This window comes from Oncorhynchus mykiss, chromosome 15 (genome assembly GCF_057628025.1).
Source record: "Oncorhynchus mykiss isolate SJ-2025 chromosome 15, ASM5762802v1, whole genome shotgun sequence".
NCBI lineage: Eukaryota > Metazoa > Chordata > Actinopteri > Salmoniformes > Salmonidae > Oncorhynchus > Oncorhynchus mykiss.
Window position 1 is genome coordinate 52,617,181 of NC_143036.1, and position 18,849 is coordinate 52,636,029.

The window sequence follows — 18,849 nt, forward strand, 5'->3', positions numbered from 1 at the left end:
TTTTTCACCGTCACTCCAGATTCATGTTCAGCACGTTCGACGTGTCCTCCAGCGCCTTTTAGAGAATTGTCTTTTTGTGAAGGCTGAGAAGTGCACTTTTCATGCCTCCTCCGTCACATTTCTCGGTTCTGTTATTTCCGCTGAAGGCATTAAGATGGATCCCGCTAAGGTCCAAGCTGTCATTGATTGGCCCGCCCCTAAGTCACGCATCGAGCTGCAGCGCTTTCTCGGCTTCGCGAACTTCTATCGTCGTTTCATCCGTAATTTCGGTCAGGTGGCAGCTCCTCTCACAGCCCTTACTTCTGTCAAGACGTGCTTTAAGTGGTCCGTTTCCGCCCAGGGAGCTTTTGATCTCCTCAAGAATCGTTTTACATCCGCTCCTATCCTTGTTACACCTGACGTCTCTAGACAGTTCGTTGTCGAGGTTGACGCGTCAGAGGTGGGCGTGGGAGCCATTCTTTCTCAGCGCTCCCTCTCTGACGACAAGGTCCACCCATGCGCGTATTTTTCTCATCGCCTGTCGCCGTCGGAACGTAACTATGATGTGGGAAACCGCGAACTGCTCGCCATCCGGTTAGCCCTAGGCGAATGGCGACAGTGGTTGGAGGGGGCGACCGTTCCTTTTGTCGTTTGGACTGACCATAGGAACCTTGAGTACATCCGTTCTGCCAAACGACTTAATGCGCGTCAGGCGCGTTGGGCGCTGTTTTTCGCTCGTTTCGAGTTCGTGATTTCTTATCGTCCGGGCTCTAAGAACACCAAGCCTGATGCTTTATCTCGTCTCTTCAGTTCTTCAGTAGCCTCCACTGACCCCGAGGGGATTCTCCCTGAGGGGCGTGTTGTCGGGTTGACTGTCTGGGGAATTGAGAGGCAGGTAAAGCAAGCGCTCACTCACACTCCGTCGCCGCGCGCTTGTCCTAGGAACCTTCTTTTCGTTCCCGTTCCTACTCGTCTGGCCGTTCTTCAGTGGGCTCACTCTGCCAAGTTAGCCGGCCACCCTGGCGTTCGGGGTACGCTTGCTTCCATTCGCCAGCGTTTTTGGTGGCCCACCCGGGAGCATGACACGCGTCGTTTCGTGGCTGCTTGTTCGGTCTGCGCGCAGACTAAGTCCGGTAACTCTCCTCCTGCCGGCCGTCTCAGGCCGCTTCCCATTCCCTCTCGACCGTGGTCTCACATCGCCTTAGATTTTGTCACCGGACTGCCTTCGTCAGCGGGGAAGACTGTTATTCTTACTGTTGTCGATAGGTTCTCTAAGGCGGCTCATTTCATTCCCCTTGCTAAGCTTCCTTCTGCTAAAGAGACGGCACAAATCATCATCGAGAATGTTTTCAGAATTCATGGCCTTCCGTCAGACGTCGTTTCGGACAGAGGTCCGCAATTCACGTCTCAATTTTGGAGGGAGTTTTGCCGTTTGATTGGGGCTTCCGTCAGTCTCTCTTCCGGCTTTCACCCCCAGTCTAACGGTCAAGCAGAACGGGCCAATCAGACTATTGGTCGCATCTTACGCAGTCTTTCTTTTCGCAACCCTGCGTCTTGGTCAGAACAGCTCCCCTGGGCAGAATACGCCCACAACTCGCTTCCTTCGTCTGCGACCGGGCTATCTCCTTTTCAGAGTAGCCTCGGGTACCAGCCTCCGCTGTTCTCATCTCAGTTCGCCGAGTCCAGCGTCCCCTCCGCTCAGGCTTTTGTCCAACGTTGCGAGCGCACCTGGAAGAGGGTCAGGTCTGCACTTTGCCGTTATAGGACGCAGACTGTGAGGGCTGCTAATAAGCGTAGAACTAAGAGTCCTAGATATTGTCGCGGTCAGAGAGTTTGGCTCTCCACTCAGAACCTTCCCCTTAAGACGGCTTCTCGCAAGTTGACCCCGCGGTTCATTGGTCCGTTCCGTATTTCTCGGGTCATTAATCCTGTCGCAGTTCGACTTTTTCTTCCGCGATACCTTCGTCGCGTCCACCCGGTCTTCCATGTCTCCTGTATCAAGCCCGTTCTTCGCGCCCCCGCTCGTCTTCCCCCCCCCCCCCATCCTTGTCGAGGGCGCACCCATCTACAGGGTCCGCAGGATTTTGGACATGCGTCCTCGGGGCCGTGGTCACCAGTACCTCGTAGATTGGGAGGGGTACGGTCCTGAGGAGAGGAGTTGGGTTCCCTCTCGGGACGTGCTGGACCGTGCGCTGATCGAGGATTTCCTCCGTTGCCGCCAGGTTTCCTCCTCGAGTGCGCCAGGAGGCGCTCGGTGAGTGGGGGGGTACTGTCATGTATTGTCATGTTGTGTCTTTCTGTCCTTTCCTTTCACCCTGTCTCCCTCTGCTGGTCGTATTAGGTTACCTTTTCTCCCCCGCTTTCCCCCAGCTGTTCCTTGTCTCCTCCTAACTACCCATTCACCCCGTTTCCCACCTGTTCCCTTTTTCCCTCTGATTAGGTCCCTATATCTCTCTCTGTTTCTGCTCCTGTCTTTGTCGGATTCTTGTTTGTTGTGTTTCATGCCTGAACCAGACTATCGTCATGTTTGCTGTAACCTTGTCCTGTCCTGTCGGAATCTACCTGTCCATCTGAGCCCACGTGTGTTCATCATTAAAGAAGCTCTGTTTAAGTTAATTCGCTTTTGGGTCCTCATTCACTCACCGTAACAATGTTATTATAAATTAAATTAAACTTTCACAAAAATGTCAATATGAGAATCATAACTGGCACGCAGATCGGTAGAAATGGTAAGATAAATTGACATTCCACATGAGAAAAGTTGCGGACTCCTTCTGTAGCCTATTACTGGCACCTTCAAGAGAGTAATGGCAGAATCTGAGAAAGCCAGCAAGAGCGAGAGGAGGATGCTCTTTTTGTTTTTGGGGTTATCAAGATCTCTGGGATTATTTCATCAAACTGTGAGCTTAAATAGTACGTACACACCCCAACCATAAGCCATGGATAACAGGCAACGTCCACACTGAGCCAAAGGGTAGAGCTGCCGCTTTCAATGAGAGGGAAGCTTATAAGAAATCCCGTTATGCCCTCCGACGAACCATCAAACAGACAACGCGTCAATACAGGACTAAGATCGAAACATACTACATTGGCTCCGACGCTCGTCGGATGTGGCAGTGCTTTCAAACTACTACAGCCTACTAAGGGAAGCAGAGCCTAGAGCTGCCCAGTGGCACGAGCTTACCAGACGGGCTGAATAACTTCTATGCTCGCTTCTAGGCAAGTAACACTGAAACATGCATGAGACCATCAGCTGTTCCGGACAACTGTGGGATCACACTCTCTGCAGGAGATGTGAGTAAGACCTTTAAACAGGTCTACATTCACAACACCGCAGGGCCAGACTGATTACCAGGACGTGTACTCTGAGCATGCGCTGACAAACTAGCAAGTGGCTTCACTGACATTTTCAACCTCTCCCTGTCTGAATCTGTAATACCAACATGTTTCAAGCAGACTACCATAGTCCCTGTGCCCAAGAATACTAAGGTAACCTGCCTAAATGACTACCGACCCGTCACACTCTCGTCTGTAGCCATGAAGTGCTTTGAAAGGCTGGTCATGGCTCACATCAACATCATCATCCCAGAAACCCTAGACCCACCCCAATTTGCATACTGCCCCAACATATCCACAGATGATGCAATCTCTCTTGCACTCCCACACTGCCCTTTCACATCTGGACAAAAATAACACCTGTGTGAGAATGCTATTAATTGACTACAGCTCAGCGTTCAACACCATAGTGCCCTCAAAGCTCAAAGCTGGGACCAAACACCTCCCTCTGCAACTGGATCCTGGACTTTCTGACGGGCCACCCCCAGGTGGTAAGCGTAGATATCCGCCACACTGATCCTCAACACGGGGACCCCTCAATCCCCTCCTGTACTCCCTGTTCACTCACGACTGCACGGCCAGGGACGACTCCAACACCATCAAGAGGGCACGAAAAACCTATTCCCCCTCAGGAGACTGAAAAGATTTGGCATGGGTCCTCAGATCCTCAAAAGGTTCTACAGCTGCACCATCGAGAGCATCCTGATGGGTTGCATCATTGCCTGGTATGGCAGCTGCTCATTCTCCGACCACAAGGCACTACAGAGGGTAGTGCGTAGAGCCCAGTACATCTCTGGGGCCAAGCTTCCTGCCATCCAGGACCTCTATACCAGGCGGTGTCAGAGGAGGCCCTAAAAATGTTCAAACACTCCAGCCACCCTAGTCATAGACTGTTCTCTATGCTACCGCACGGCAAGCGGTTCCGGAGCGCCAAGTCTAGGTCCAAGAAGCCATAAGACTCCTGAACACTAATACCCAGACTACTTCTACCTAGGCTATTTGAATTGCCCCCCATTCTACGCTGCTGCTATTCTCTGTTATTATCTACATATTACATCGACTAACCGGTGCCCCCACACATTGACTCTGTAATGGTATATAGTCTCACTAATGTTTATTTTACTGCTGCTCTTGAATTATTTGTTACTTTTATTTCTTAATTTTTGGGGGGTATTTTCTTAAAACTCTGTTGTTGGTTAAGGGCTTGTAAGTAAGAATTTCACTGTATGGTCTACACCTGGTGCATATGACAAAAACAATTTGATTTGATTTAAAGCATCAGACAAGCTCAATTCATATAGTTGTTTTTATAAAACTCATAGGGAATGTCTACAGTATATTTGATGTTTGGAAATACTACCAATCGATTGGTCGAAAGAACAGATGACTTTTGGTCGACAAAGATTTTTGTAGTCGGGGGCAGCGCTACTACACGCTGTAGTATCCCTCAATCATGTGTAGTACTATATATAATGTTGTAGAATACTAAAGTAATTACTACAGTAATGTCTGCAAAAACACTATATTTGTTTTAACTATAGTAAATACTACAGTGTTTAATTTGCATATACCCTGCCCATCCCCTTCCCCCACATCCCAATTTGTGCCACCCGTAAGAGAGAAACCTACATGCCAAGTATAGATCATATAAACTCAGAAAAAAAAGAAACGTCCTCTCACTGTCAACTGCGTTTATTTTCAGCAAACTTAACATGTGTAAATATTTGTATGAGCATAGCAAGATTCAACAACTGAGACATAAACTGAACAAGTTCCACAGACATGTGACTCACAGAAGTGGAATAATGTGTCCCTGAATAAAGGGGGGGTCAAAATCAAAAGTACCAGTCAGTATCTGGTGTGGCCACAAGCTGCATTAAGTACTGCAGAGCATCTCCTCCTCATGGACAGCACCAGATTTGCCAGATCTTGCTGTGAGATGTCACTCCACCAAGGGACATGCAAGTTCCCGGACATTTCTGGGAGGAATGGCCCTAGTCCTCACCCTCCGATCCAACAGGTCCCAGACATGCTCAATGGGATTGAGATCTGGGCTCTTCGCTGGCCATGGCAGAACACTGACATTCCTGTCTTGCAGGAAATCATGCACAGAACTAGCAGTATGGCTGGTGGCATTGTCATGCTGGAGGGTCATGTCAGGATGAGCCTGCAGGAAGGGTACCACATGAGGGATTGTGAGGGAGCACAGCGTTGAGACTGCCTGCAATGACAACATGCTCAGTCCAATGATGCTGTGACACACCGCCCCAGACCATGACGGACACTCCAAATCGATCCTGCTCTAGAGTACAGGCCTCGGTGTAACTCTCATTCCATCGACGATAAACATGAATCCGACCATCAACCCCGGTGAGACAAAACCGCGACTCCTCAGTGAAGAGCACTTTTTGCCAGTCCTAAATGGTCCAGTGATGGTGGGTTTGTGCCCGTAGGCGACATTGTTGCCGGTGATGTCTGGTGAGGACCTGCCTTACAACAGGCCTACAAGCCCTCAGTCCAGCCACTCTCTGCCTATTGCGGACAGCCTGAGCATTAATAGAGGCATTGTGCATTCCTGGTGTAACTTGGGCTGTTGTTGTTTCCATCCTGTACCTGTCTCGCAGGTGTGATGTTCAGATGTACCGACTCTGTGCAGGTGTTGTTACACGTGGCCTGCCACTATGAGGACGATCAGCTGTCCGTCCTGTCTTCCTATAGCGCTGTCTTGGGCGTTTCACAGTACGGACATGGCAATTTATTGCCCTGTGCACATCTGCAGTCCTCATGCCTCCTTGCAGCATGCCTAAGGCACGTTCACGCAGATGAGCAGGGACCCTGGGCATCTTTCAAGACTCTACCTAGAGCAGGCCGCCTGGCCAAACTGAGCAATCGGGGGAGAAGGGCCTTGGTCAGGGAGGTGACCAAGAACCCAATGGTTACTCTGACAGAGCTCCAGAGTTCCTCTGTGGAGATGGGAGAACCTTCCAGAAGGACAACCATCTCTGCAGCACTCCACCAATCAGACATTTATGGTAGTCCAGACGGAAGCCACTCAGTAAAAGGCACAAGACAGCTCACTTGGAGTTTGCCAAAAGGCACCTAAAGGACTCTCAGACCATGAGAAACAAGATTCTCTGTTCTGGTGAAACCAAGGTTGAACTCTTTGGCCTGAAAGCCAAGCATCACGTCTGAAGGAAACCTGTCACTATCCCTACGGTGAAGCATGGTGGTGGCACCCTTATGCTGTGGGGATGTTTTTCAGCGGCAGGGACTGGGAGACTAGTCAGGATCAAGGGACAGGAATGGAGCAAAGTACAGAGAGATCCTTGATGAAAACCTGCTCTGAGCGCTCAGGACCTCAGGGCAAAAATTTACCTTCCAACAGGACAACGATCTTAAGCACACAGCCAAGACAAAGCAGATGTGGCTTCAGGACAAGTCTCTGAATGTCATTGAGTGGCCGAGCCAGAGCTCGGACTTGAACCGGACTTGAACTTGAAAATAGCTGTGACGCTCCCCATCCAACCTGACAGAGCTTGAGAGGGTCTGCAGAGAAGAATGGGAGGAACTCCCCAAATACAGCAGTGCCAAGCTTGTACCCAAGAAGACTCGAGGCTGTAATCGCTGCCAAAGGTGCATCATCAAAGTACTGAATAAAGGGTCTGAATACTTATGTAAAATTTCAGAGTACATTTTGATACATTTGCAAACATTTCTAAAAACCTGTCTGCTTTGTCGTTATGGGGTATTGTGTGTCGATTGATGACGAAAAACAAACTAATTTAATCAATTTTAGAATAAAGCTGTAACGTAACAAAATGTGGATCAAGACAAGGGGTCTGAATACTTTCCAAATGCACTGTATACTATAGTTAACTGTAAATACTACAGTATACACCAGTATACTACAGCGAAGACTACAGTTTAGTCCGCAAAACACTACAGTGAATACTTCAGTATTTATAAGATAGTATAGTATTTTTTCATGTGGGTGGTGAGTCAATGGTGGGAAAATGTCGATAACTTCTCTAAGATGCGGCTGTTGTTGTCCTCTTAGCTTGACACACATTCCCCTCTGCCATACAATAGTATAGCCTATCACTGCCTATACTCAGAAGATACTCAGGATTTACTGTAGTCTATAAACAATTCTGTATTAGTGCCTAAGCTAGGCTAATAATGACTACTTAGGAAAATGTTACATTTTATTCTTGGCCGAAATGAAAACAAATCTTACAAATCCTATATGCTTTGAGACACATTCCTAAAGATAATCATATCGGATAAACAGCATGTTTCCTGAGGACCTCAGATTAAAGGCATTATGTTTTATAACATAAATTGTGTGTGTGTGTGTGTGTGTACATAAAGTGTGTACTGTACATGTAAGTAGTTGGATTCTGACCCTTGGCATCTGGCTGCGGGTGCGCCCCCTAAACACTTCCCCACTTCCCCTCCCCTCTACTGGCCTATCAAGGCAGCACACTTTCTCACAGTTCTGTGGTTTCAGACTTGTTTATTCAAGTGGAACTTCTTAGAAGTGCACGGTTTCACTTGTTTGTCATATATCAACTAAACTGTAACAAGTGTACTGTTACCCTGTGGGTTTTGATGCGGCCGATGCATATGTAATTGCGTTGCGTGACTGCACATGCACTTGTATGGGCGCACAAATGACAACAAAACAATGTAGAACATGAAGATTCAAGCTTTTGTACATGACTTGGTCCTCCTATGATGACGTTAGTAGGACCTGCTGTTACTGGGTATTAGAAAAATTCAAGTGGTTCTGCCCTTGTTATTTTCTGCCTTGGAGTAGAGGCAGGCAGGTTTTTGAGCATATATGGTGCGTTCTCGTTCGTGCAAGAGTCGCATCCAAAACGTCACCCGTTTTGGTTTCATTTAGCTATTTCTGCCAAACCCCTCCAGCCCAACTGCTGAACTTAACTTAAAGCAGAAACACTGGTCTGGCAAAGTGTTTCAGGATTATAGCAATGGAGCATGATTAGCCACAGCAAAAAGACTCAGATCAGCACAGCCAAAGGTTTCTTCTCCACAGTCCGGCTCCTCCTGTGATGAATGAACTGAAATCCAATCATAGAGGTGATTACAGTAATGGCAAACACAGCATCCTGCCCAGCGATGCTAGTAGCAATACTGAGTAACTGCCTGTCTGCCTGGACTGGGTTGGGCGATTCAACATGGCCACTTGTTTACCTGTTATGTGCATACAACGTACAATGAAAAACACCCCCACTCACACTAAGTGCTGGATTAGGCCAAGTGAAGGACAGTTATAGAGGGCAGGATAGCTTGTACTGTTTGACGGCTCCCAGAGACCTCACTATGCCTGTCTTATCTGGCTTGGGGTCCCTCAGGGTTGCGTAAGTACCCCACTGTGATTAGAGGGCAGTGTTTTTATTCAGGCATGCAAAGGACAAATTTGGCATGTTTTGGCAAAGTGATTACTAGTGTATAAGAGTCTGGTTTTGTTAGGGAGCTACCACGGGACCAGATCAGGTGGACTGTTGTGGCGTCGGTCATTCACCCTTAGTTATCTTGATACCCATTAATGTTAAAAGATAACCTATTATAATAATCAATTACATATTTTGAAACAATGACAAGTAGTAGGACATGAATTGTTACCTGTTCAGACAAAAATAATGCCCATAAAACGGGTCTGAATGTTTTTTTATTTCCAATATCCACAAATGTTTCACATTTGTTTTTTCCTCAAATGATTGCTTATGTGTACTTTTCATGTGTGTGTAAAATATTACTGTTCATAGATTTTAGATGTGTCTGATTTGACATTTTATCACATTTTTTGTAAAATGCTATATATCCATTGTTTAGTTTTAATGAAATGCTTGTATGCTGTATATTTGGCTGTGATATGTCGTTATCTCACAATGAATGCACTTACTGGAGCATCTGCTAAATTACTAAAATGTCAAATGTAAATGTTTTACATACAGATCTCATATTACTGTATATAAATGTATCATTTGTACATTATTAAAAAATGTTGTTATTTGTTACCTTTGACTGTAAAACCTAGCAGTACTATTATTATTTCTGAGAGTAAGGTGGATTGATTCCATTTTGCAAAAAAACTCTGAAATGAAACCATCAAGTGATTTTAAACAAATGCATGTCTGTCATTGAACAACACTATGCCATGATTAGATAGTGAAAAACACACCATTCTCTATAACATTTTCGGGGATGAATCTCTTCAATTGTACAGATAAGTTCTACCATACCTGAAGACATGTTGATTTCACTGTCCTTGAACACTTCCAGAAACCAGAACAAATTGTCTCTGTAGATTTGGTGTTGATTTACAAAGTGTACATACAAATGTAAAAACAGGTAAGCATTGTAGGTGTAACGACCAAAGACCTGAACTGCATACCAAAGCACCTTGCTTATCCAGAGCCATACTATTTTGTAGTAGACAGGTAGTGGAAGGGAGTCCCTAAACCCTGTCGTGGCTGACTGCAGGGCCCCGTCCTCCCTCTGCATTCCTCCCTGTCCCCACCCCACCAGATCTGCAGCCAGTCTCACAGATGGCACAGGGAGATTGCATTAGCAGATACTTGTCTGTTATTCTTTTCTAATAATCTATCCCATAAGCGACCATAACCAGCCCTACACAGCCAGACAGGGTTGTGCGTCTGAGTCCCGAAGGCACACATACTGTAGTGTGACGGGGCCTGTCTCTCCTTAAACTACATCAGGTGGAGATTACTGAACTAAGCCCAACCACGCAGAGGTTTCATGTCGGCCTAAACACACACTCACTCTATACACACTGTACACACACAGGTTCACACACATGTAAACAAGCGTGTCCCTCCATAAATCTACACTAAATCGACCCCCAGAATTGAGACACAGACATGTCATGCGCACGCACGCACACGCACGCATGCACGCACACACACAATTGAATCACCTTTTTCCGCTAAAGACCCTTGCTACTGTACTTCAATAAGACCTAATACCTCAGACGGGTTTACCTTATAACAGAGCAAATAAATCCGTCTCACAGACAGACACGCTGAAGTCAGGCATGAGCTTAACAAACCTGAGGATGGTTTTCCCCCGAAAGCATCACCAGGCTTTAATACAAATACTATACAGCTCAGAATGAGGCCTGATGCCAATTTCTATAATGTTTTCATGAATACAATTGGTCCCTCTAAACCACTCTAACTCATAACACTAATTTCCATTTCTGCCATAGGTAATTTACTAGTGCTATATCACTGCCTCGCTCCTGGCCCGCAATTCAGCCTTATTCTGAAATGGATTGAATAAATCTGCACACAATACCCCATAATGAAAAGCAAAAACAGGTTTTTAAATTTTTTTGCAACTGTATAGAGAAAAAACGTATTCAGACCCTTTGCTATGACACTCAAAATTGAGCTCAGGTGCTTACTGTTTCCATTGATCATCCTTGTGATTTCTACAACTTGATTGGAGTCCACCTGTGGCAAATTCTATTGATTGGACATGATTTGGAAAGGCGCACACACCTGTCTATATAATGTCCCACAGTTGACAGTGCATGTCAGAGCTAAAAACCAAGCCATGAGGTCGAAGGAATTGTCCGTAGAGCTCCGAGACAGGATTGGGTCAAGGCACAGATCTGGGGAAGGGTACCAAAACATTTTTTGCAGCATTGAAGGTCCCCAAGAACACAGTGGTCTCCGTCATTCTTAAATGGATGAAGTTTGGAACCACCAAGACTCTTCCTAGAGCTGGCCGGCCGGACACAGAGTTCCTCTGTGGAGATGGGAGAACTTTCCAGAAGGACAACCATCTCTGCGTCACTCCACCAATCAGGTTTTTATGGTAGAGTGGCCAGACGGAAGCCACTCCTCACTAAAAGGCACATGACATCCCGCTTGGAGTTTGCCAAAAGGCACCTAAAGACACCGACCATGAGAAACGCAATTCTCTGTTCTGATGAAACAAAGATGGAACTCTTTGGCTTGAATGCCAAGCCACTATCCCTACGGTGAATCATGGTGGTGGCAGCATCATGCTGTGGGGATGTTTTTCAGCAGCAGGGACTGGGAGACTAGTCAGGATCGAGGCAAAGATAAACAGAGCAAAGTACAGAGATCCTTGATGAGAACCTGCTCCAGAGCGCTCAGGACCACAGACTGGGGCAAAGGTTCACCTTCCAACAGGACAATGACCCTAAGCATTGTCCTGTTGGGGTGCCTTTGGAACAAGTCTCTGAATGTCACTGAGTGGCCCAGCCAGAGCCCAGACTTGAACCCAACAGAAAATAGCTGTGCAGCAACGCTCCCCATCCAACCTGACAGAGCTTGAGAGGGTCTGCAGAGAAGGGTGGGAGACACTCCCCAAATACAGGTGTGCCAAGCTTGTAGCTTTATACCCAAGAAGACTCGATGTCAAAGGTGCTTCAACAAAGTACTGAGTAAAGGGTCTGAATACTTATGTAAATGTGATATTTCCGTTTTGTATTTTCTATAAATTATCAAACATTATGAGGAATGATGAGGGGGAAAAAATTCATACATTTTAGAACAAGTCTGTAACCTAACTAAATGTCAAGGGGTCTGAATACTCTCCGAATGGACTGTATACTGATTTGAAAGAGCAGGTGTTTCTAATGTTTCGTACACTCAGTGCATGTCTTATGTTGTCTAGCCATGGTAGGGGGTGTATTCACCATTTCTCTGACCCTTGGTGCTCCTTAGGAGCTCTGCATGCATTCCTCACTGGACCGTGGCCAGAGCAGTGGTCTTTACTGGCAGGCTTGACTGCATGACTGCGCCACCGCCCATCATGGTCCTGAGATGCAGCCAGGCCTGCCTGGTGGCGCTGGGTCTGGGATCGTGACTGTGACTGCTAGCCACAGTACGACCGCTCCCCTAGCTGCTCAAAATAGTCCAAGTGGTCCATAACATGTTCCTCTCCCAAATGCATATTTTACTGGACTCATTCTCTCTCTTTCTCATTCTCTCTCTTTCACTTCGTTATTTTTCTTTGTAATTATTAAAGACATGCTCCGGTACTTTGGCGACTAAGAAAGTATTTTTTAAACCTCCTGCTTTGGATGTGTCAATGTGTATGTAGTTCATACATGCAATCTATGAGCAGAATGAATGCCTTACCTAAATTAGCCACAAAATCCCAAGTTTGAAAGCGACTGTTTTCTTGAAGCTGTGCTGCACTATTTTCTCTACATTTTCCCCCCACGAGTTCTAGCCAATGAGCTTCAGCCCCTCACATTTGAGTGACAGTTAGCAAGAGACCTGCCCAGCGTTATCCAATGTAGTTGTAAGGTGGGCACAACGGCTCAGTGGACACAGCAGAGAGAGAGAGAGAGAAATGATGTGGTGCACATATCGGTAAATACGTATGTGACACAGTACACCATTTTCGGGTACCACTTTTGGTTTGTGAGTGCTACTTTCAGAACTACTGTCTAAAAAGTATACAAAAGTAATGGAGCATCTCTTTAATTTGAACATAATGAACTGTTTTTTCTTTTGTTTTTATTACTCCTTCTCTCTCTCGCTCTCTCTCTCCCCTTTCCCATCCTCCTCCGTCCATCCACAAATTACAATTCTAAATGCAATCACGTGTTAACATGTTTTTTTGATGGCTACGATTAAAAATAGCTATTTTTATTTCTCAATCTCAACTCCCATCCGCCATTCGAGTGCATAGGCTAAAGTCAACGGTAGGCAGGCTATCAGCGCAACACCAACCACTTTACAATGTGAGTTTGAGGCAGTATAATTGTTTGAAACCTGAAACCTTTACTTTACTCCGAATAATGAGGAATGTCTGTCTTACTTTGTGGAGGCAATTGCAAGACTCTCTCTCACTTCACCTCACTCTCCCATCATTCTCCATCCATTCTTCAAAGCTAGGCTTGGGGTGTTCACTTTCTGTAGGTACGCTCTCTCTCTCTCTCTCTCTCTCTCTCTCTCACTCTCTCATACCCCCTCTCTCTCTCTTGGTTTCTCTTTCACTCACCCTCCCTTTCCCATCATTCATCAAAGCTGGTCTGGGCTTGGTGTCTGGTGATAGCTGTCCCTTAGGCGCGCTCTCTGTAGACCAAACGGGTGCACAATGACACAATGTCCTCTTGTTCTGAGCAATGCGCTGCAGTCAACACGTGTAACCTTTGTGGAACAGTTTGTGAGCTTGAACCGTATTACCCTTATCAACCTGAGTCAGACAGATTGGATGGAGATTACTCTACCAGCAGACCTTTGAGGCTGGCAAGAGGGCATTACAAGGATGAATGTACATGCATTGCAATTCAGAATAGATCTCCCAAAGGAGTCAATGAAAAGGTCAAAGATGTGGAAGATAAATTTACTTAGAGAATAGAATGGCAGGCGATTGTCGTGTGTGACTGTTTGTCTCCCCCCCCTGACATGCTTCAAGGTCTGAAAACAGCCATAGCCACAAATGAGATTGTTTATCACAATGATAATATCCTACCTCCCTGCCCCAGTAGTACTGACTTCACACATGGGGACAATCTGCTCCCTGATTCAACACAGCACCAACAAAGAAACGGCATCTACACTGAAAACCCAATTACGGAAGTAAGGGGTAAAGCCAAGTTCATTAATGCAAATGTTCCAATAAATCCTGTCCCACAGTTTGCTGCAATTTAAGGCAGTTGCCATGGTTACCATCAAAGCCAACTGAACTCTAACACACTCTGAACATGCACCAGCAAGACGCCCAGTAGTAGTGACTATGGCATGGACTCGTGTGCGCTGCTCTGCCTTCTTAACAACACTATCAACAAGGCAAGTCCTATAGGCCTTAGACTACTGTTCAGTAGTGTGGTCAGGTGCAACAAAGAGGGACTTTGCAGTTGGCTCAGAACAGGGCATCACGGCTGGCTCTTAAAAGTACACGGAGTGCTAACATTAATTACATGCATGTCAATCTCTCATGGCTCAAAGTGGATTTACTTCATCACTACTTGTTTTTGTATGAGGTGTTGACAAGCTGAATGTACCGAGGTGTCTGTTTAAAATACTTGCACACAGCTCAGACACCCATGCATACCCCACAAGACATGCTACCAGAGGTCTCTTCACAGTCCCCAAATCCAGAACAGACTATGGGAGGTGCATAGTACTACATACAGTAGAGCCATGACTACATGGAATTCTATTCCACATCAGGTAACTGATGAAAACAGTAGAATCACATTTTAAAGAACAGGTACAAATATACCTTATGGAAGGTATATGTGAAGAGACACACACAAAGGTACAGACACATGCATACGCATACATTGTGATTTTGTTGTTGGTATTAAACATTTTGTACTGTAGATATGTACAGTGAGGCAAAAAAGTATTTAGTCAGCCACCAATTGTGCAAGTTCTCCCACTTAAAAAGATGAGAGAGGCCTGTAATTTTCATCATAGGTACACTTCAACTATGACAGACACCACCATAATTCGCAAATAAATTCATAAAAAATCCTACAATGTGATTTTGTGGAATTTTTTTCCCTCATTTTGTCTGTCATAGTTGAAGTGTACCTATGATGAAAATGACAGGCCTCTCTCATCATTTTAAGTGGGAGAACTTGCACAATTGGTGGCTGACTAAATACTTTTTTGCCCCACTGTAGTGGTGTAATAATGTTAAATGTTGTACTGTTTTATATTTAGTTTTATATGTAATGTAAGTGCTTTAATATGTTTGGACCCCAGGAAGAGTGCTAATGGGGATCCCTAATAAATACAAGTGTGTGTGTGTGTGTGTGTGTGTGTGTGTGTGTGTGTGTGTGTGTGTGTGTGTGTGTGTGTGTGTGTGTGTGTGTGTGTATGTGTGTGTGTATGTGTATGTGTATGTGTATGTGTGTGTGTGTGTGTGTGTGTGTGTGTGTGTGTGCGCCCTATCTGTTGTGTTTATATCTCCCACTCTGCTCACCCTCTCTCCCTAAGGAACCCAATTCCATTTGGCTATTACAAAGCAGAACCTTCAATTCCACATAAATACAGGACATCCCTACCTCACATCTCGGCATCATCATCTCCGTCCCCATTAAGCATCCTTTTTATTGCAACACTGATGAACAATTTAAAGGGTGCATTAGCATATTGGCAGTGAAGCGATCACCATTGGGCCTGAGCGATTGGGATTGTAAAGCACAAAATACATTTAATACACAGCTTTGGCGTGATCCACAACCCACAGGGAGCATTACTCGGGCAGAAGGACTCCAATTTGGCAAACCGATAACAAAGTTAATGGCTGGAATAAGCGTGTTAATGCTGCAGCTTTATAGGGCAATGCTGCTATGAGCCGTTGCCTGGCTAAAAACAGTCACATCCTCACAACTTGCACTTCTATGTTCATGATGAGCAGTAAATAGGTTGTACAGATAGGTGCACGCAGCATACGCCTGTGGCTGCTCACGTAAGCCGTTATTGACGCTTTATAGTTCTTGTACACTCTTGTGCCCTTCAAAGTGAAGTTATATCAAAACAACAAACCTGGGGGCCTCCCGGGTGGCGCAGTGGTTAAGGGCGCTGTACTGCAGCGCCAGCTGTGCCATCAGAGTCCCTGGGTTTGCGCCCAGGCTCTGTCGTAACCGGCCGCGACCGGGAGGTCCGTGGGGCGACGCACAATTGGCCTAGCGTCGTCCGGGTTAGGGAGGGCTTGGTCGGTAGGGATGTCCTTGTCTCATCGCGCACCAGCGACTCCTGTGGCGGGCCGGGTGCAGTGCGCGCTAACCAAGGTTGCCAGGTGCACGGTGTAGCCTCCGACACATTTAAAAAAAAGGGGTAAAAATAAAAAATAAAAAAACCTGGTGCGTCAGGTGCCAGGACATGTGATGTGGGCACTTCGACGTGGTATGAGCGAGGTTTGTTTCAGTCTGTCCCATAAACCGATGTAGAAATAGATCGGCCCTTGGTCCAGTGCCACTACTGTGGCTGAGCAGTATGCACAACAACACTTTTAAAGAGAGCAGCTGTAGCCTTCGTGTCGCCGTGACCACGACAGCTCTCACTGAGTCCTGAGTTGTGCCTCAGGTCGGCTGTCTTACATAATGCAACACTTCCATGGCTCCAAGTGTGTGTGACTGTGTGTGTGTGTGTGTGCGCGTGTGTGTTTGCGCGAGAGAGTGTGAGTCTGGCTACTGTCTCTGTCCACAAGCTGCACCAGATGGCTGCTCTCCAGCCCAGGGGTGTGTGTGTGTGTGTGTGTGTGTGTGTGTGTGTGTGTGTGTGTGTGTGTGTGTGTGTGTGTGTGTGTGTGTGTGTGTGTGTGTGTGTGTGTGCGTGCGTGCGTGCGAAAGAGGGTGAATGATAGTATTGGAGACAATATGGTTACAGCGCATGTGGCTCAGTTGGTAGAGCATGGTGCTTGCAATGCCAGGGTTGCGGGTTCGATTTCCACGGGGAAAAAGTATAAAAATGTACGCACTTATAAATGCCAAAAATGTAAATATACCAATCTCAACTCAATCAACACCTAGTACCTTTGCCAGAGGTTTCTAGACGTTGATTCATTGAGAACAGCTAAAGTCCATTGGAAATAACTTTCAACAGCTCATGGACTTGTCAGGCTGAAGCAATGAATTCAGACGAAAGCATCAAAATGTTACCATTCGCCAAACTGTAAATTACAATCAGAGCATTCAGAACAGTTACCAGCCATTTGAAAGAGAACTTAATTTACATCCCTCAGCCCAGCCAGCACAGATCCATCCAAGATAGCCAACCTACCTGAATCTAAGCTGAATTAATCTTTGGGGGGGGGGACATATCCCTGCATACCTGCCTTCAGTTAAAGAGTGGAATTTTCTCCCTCTTTATCTTAATCATAGCAAGATGTGATACAATCCTCCCAGGTCCCTGATGGGTTACTTGGCCCTATTCCCAGAACAGTTTGTAATGAGAGGGATTAGGCTGCGTTAATTGGATAGATGGTCCAAAAAGATTAGCTTCTCTGACTCTGACCAGCGTTCCTTTGTTCGCCCTCCTCCTATGGCCTTTGAATAATGGAGCTTTTTTCCTCCTTGTAAATAGTGAGCTGCCTGTAATCTTAACGTGTTAATGCGGTGACAGATACTATCGGTCTGGGCTCTGAGCAGTTACAGCTGCTGTGTTGGACTTTGGAAAGGCTCTACGATGGCTACTGTCGTTGCAGTTCGACTGCTTGAGGTCTGGAACTTGGGTGACAAAGTCAGTAATGAAATACAGTATGCATGCACCAATCTTTGTGATTTAATATATATGCTAAAGATACATTTGTAACAAATATCCAGGTCTCTAAAATGCCCTACTGGCAACAGTTCGTCTGTCTTCACAGTGTAGTGTAGTGTCATCAGCAGTCCGTGAGGCACACGCCACTGGACACAGACGTCAATTTAACATCTATTCCACGTAGGTTCAACGTCTTTTTATTGAAATGACGTGGAAACGTTAATTCAACAAGTGTGTGTGCCCAGTGGTACAGATGTTTTCTTCCCGTTTGTATCAATGTTTTGGCGAAGCAGATAATGTGAAAGTCAGGGTGGTAGAATGTGCCCTTACTTTCACTTTACCTTGACATCAGCATGTTGTTGGTTTCTGTTATCTCATGTCCCACTTTGTTTTGTCTTTCTCCAGATCCTTCAAGCCAGACTTTGTCCTGATTCGCCAGCATGCCTACAGCATGACTCCGGGCGAAGACTTCAGGAGCCTGGTGATTGGCCTTCAATACGGGGGAGTCGCCAGCATCAACTCCCTGCTCTCCATCTACAACTTTTGCAGCAAACCCTGGGTGGTGCGTGATCCATAACCTGCCTCCTTACCGCCTTTCCACCCCCCATCTTACCCCACATAAAGAGGCCCTTAGCGGCCGCCGCAGACTGATTTATTTGGGCTATTAAAAGTAGCCATAACACCTGTTTCTGAAACAGCCAGACCAGGGGCCTCCAGTAAGACCCGTTATTATTCACCCTGTTTTAACAGCAGAGAGGCGGCCAGGCAAGGTGCGCTGGAGCTGGAGCCGGGCCAAGTTACATTTGTACCATGGCTACAGTCTTTAGAACCCAGACAAAACATGTTGGCGGTAATAGACAAAACATTCCGGGAACTTACCTGTTTTAAAGGTCAAAGTTTCTAACTAAAAACATTTTTAATGGATAGGGCTGCATTCAGCTTTCAAGGTGTCCGTTTTTTGTCTCCAGATAACTACAGTAGTATAAGACACTTTCTATCCCGCCTTCTATATACAGTTACTACGGTAGAATGGTGTCTCGTGTTTTGTTTCTGCTTGCAGTTTTCCCACATGATTGAGCTCTACCACTCCCTGGGCCCAGAGAAGTTCCCACTGAACGAACAGACCTTCTACCCCAACCACACCCAGATGGTGAGCGCCTTCCTGACACACTGTTTGTTTATAATGCGTGTTCTGCTTTACTGCGTTACCATCTTCATATAGACATAGAATGAATGTGTTTTCAGATCATCTTGATTTCTGCCCTTGTGACACTTGTCTAAC

At 46.1% G+C, this 18,849-nt stretch overlaps 1 protein-coding gene across 1 annotated transcript in view; it reads left to right on the forward strand.

The window, feature by feature from the left end:
- The window catches only part of LOC110490220 (synapsin-3), a 135,846-nt gene that overhangs the window by 54,904 nt on the left and 62,093 nt on the right, over positions 1–18,849 (forward strand). The window contains exons 5-6 of the mRNA XM_021563489.3: positions 17,973–18,129; positions 18,628–18,717. Of these exons, the coding sequence (XP_021419164.3) occupies positions 17,973–18,129; positions 18,628–18,717 (247 nt within the window). The remainder of the gene's footprint in view (positions 1–17,972; positions 18,130–18,627; positions 18,718–18,849) is intronic.